Raw genomic sequence first — 1,314 nt, forward strand, 5'->3', positions numbered from 1 at the left:
GGTGGTGGAGGTGAGTCAGGTGGTGGAGGTGAGTCAGGTGGTGGAGGAGGCAAGTTCGTGGTCGGAGGCGGAGCTTGTCTGACGCTCTACCGCCCTCTGAGCCTTACAGGCGGCCATCTTGTTCTGGAAGTCCCTCTTCTTTTCAAAGTAGTCCACGAGCGGCGGCTCCGTCAGCAGCGACGCCAGCACCTGTTCGAAGGTGATCGACCAATCGACATCCAGCACACTGCCCTGCCTCTGACCGCCGATCAGCACGGTGTCGTCGGCGATATCGTCGCACTGCAGCGATCCGGAGCTCACCACGGAGTACGACGACAGCGACGTGTCGTCTTTGATCTCCTCGTCTGGAGCCGCCGGCTCCAGCTGAGCGTCGGCCAAAGCTCGACGCACCTGGGACTCACCTGACTCCTCCCTCTGACCCTCGGTGGACGGAGCCTGAGTGGCGGCTTCGTCCGTCTTCCGGCCGCCATTGTTGAACTTCTTGCCGACCTCCCCGATACGCAGCAGCAGGCTGGCAACGGTGGCGATGGAATGATAGAGCTGCTGCTCCAGAAGGTCCTCACTGAACATGTTGTAGAGGGTCTTACACAGGTCGATGAACTGCTCCTACACACACACACACAAACATGTTAACACACACACACAAACATATTAACACACACACACACACACACGCACACATTTTAACACACACACACACACACACACACACACACACACACACACACACACACTGAACCAGATCTCTTCACCTGGTTCATCCTGGGCAGGTCTTTGATGGTCTCCGTCTTGGGTTCCTTCTCTTTGGCCCACATTCTCAGGTAGTACCGGTAGTCCTTCACCTTCTCCTCTGAAACAACAGACAGAGACTTGTCTACCTGCAGTCCAGTAAGTGGACACACAGGTAACCTGAACCTGGTTCTGAATCTAGTCTGACTCTAGGAGGCATTTACCTTTCTTCTCCAGAATGTCTCCGCCTCCATCCTTTACCTCCTCACCTGCACACAGATAGATCTTCATCACCATCATCACCACCATCATCATCACCACCACCATCACCACCACCACCACCATCACCATCATCACCATCACCATTATCACCATCATTATCACCACCATCATCATCATCATCATCACCACCACCATCATCACCACCATCATCACCATCATTATCACCACCATCACCATCATCATCACCACCACCATCATCACCATCATCACCATCATTATCACCACCACCATCACCAACATCATCATCACCATCATTATCACCACCACCATCATCACCACCACCACCATCATCACCACCATCAC

At 53.6% G+C, this 1,314-nt stretch overlaps 1 protein-coding gene across 1 annotated transcript; it reads right to left on the reverse strand.

Annotated features, from left to right (window-relative positions):
- Positions 1-6: 6 nt before the first annotated feature.
- On the reverse strand, positions 7-1,071 carry LOC116380918 (TBC1 domain family member 9B-like). The gene is made up of 3 exons (XM_031842734.1): positions 954-1,071; positions 753-850; positions 7-606 (listed from the first exon to the last, which is right to left on the reverse strand). The coding sequence occupies exons 1-3, from the start codon at positions 1,054-1,056 to the stop codon at positions 34-36; spliced, it is 774 nt and encodes a 257-aa protein (XP_031698594.1). The 5' UTR covers positions 1,057-1,071; the 3' UTR covers positions 7-33.
- Between the last annotated feature and the right edge of the window lie 243 nt (positions 1,072-1,314).

Source organism: Anarrhichthys ocellatus, unplaced genomic scaffold (assembly GCF_004355925.1).
Source record: "Anarrhichthys ocellatus isolate YVR2014 unplaced genomic scaffold, GSC_Weel_1.0 scaffold9583, whole genome shotgun sequence".
In the NCBI taxonomy this organism is placed as follows: Eukaryota; Metazoa; Chordata; class Actinopteri; order Perciformes; family Anarhichadidae; genus Anarrhichthys; species Anarrhichthys ocellatus.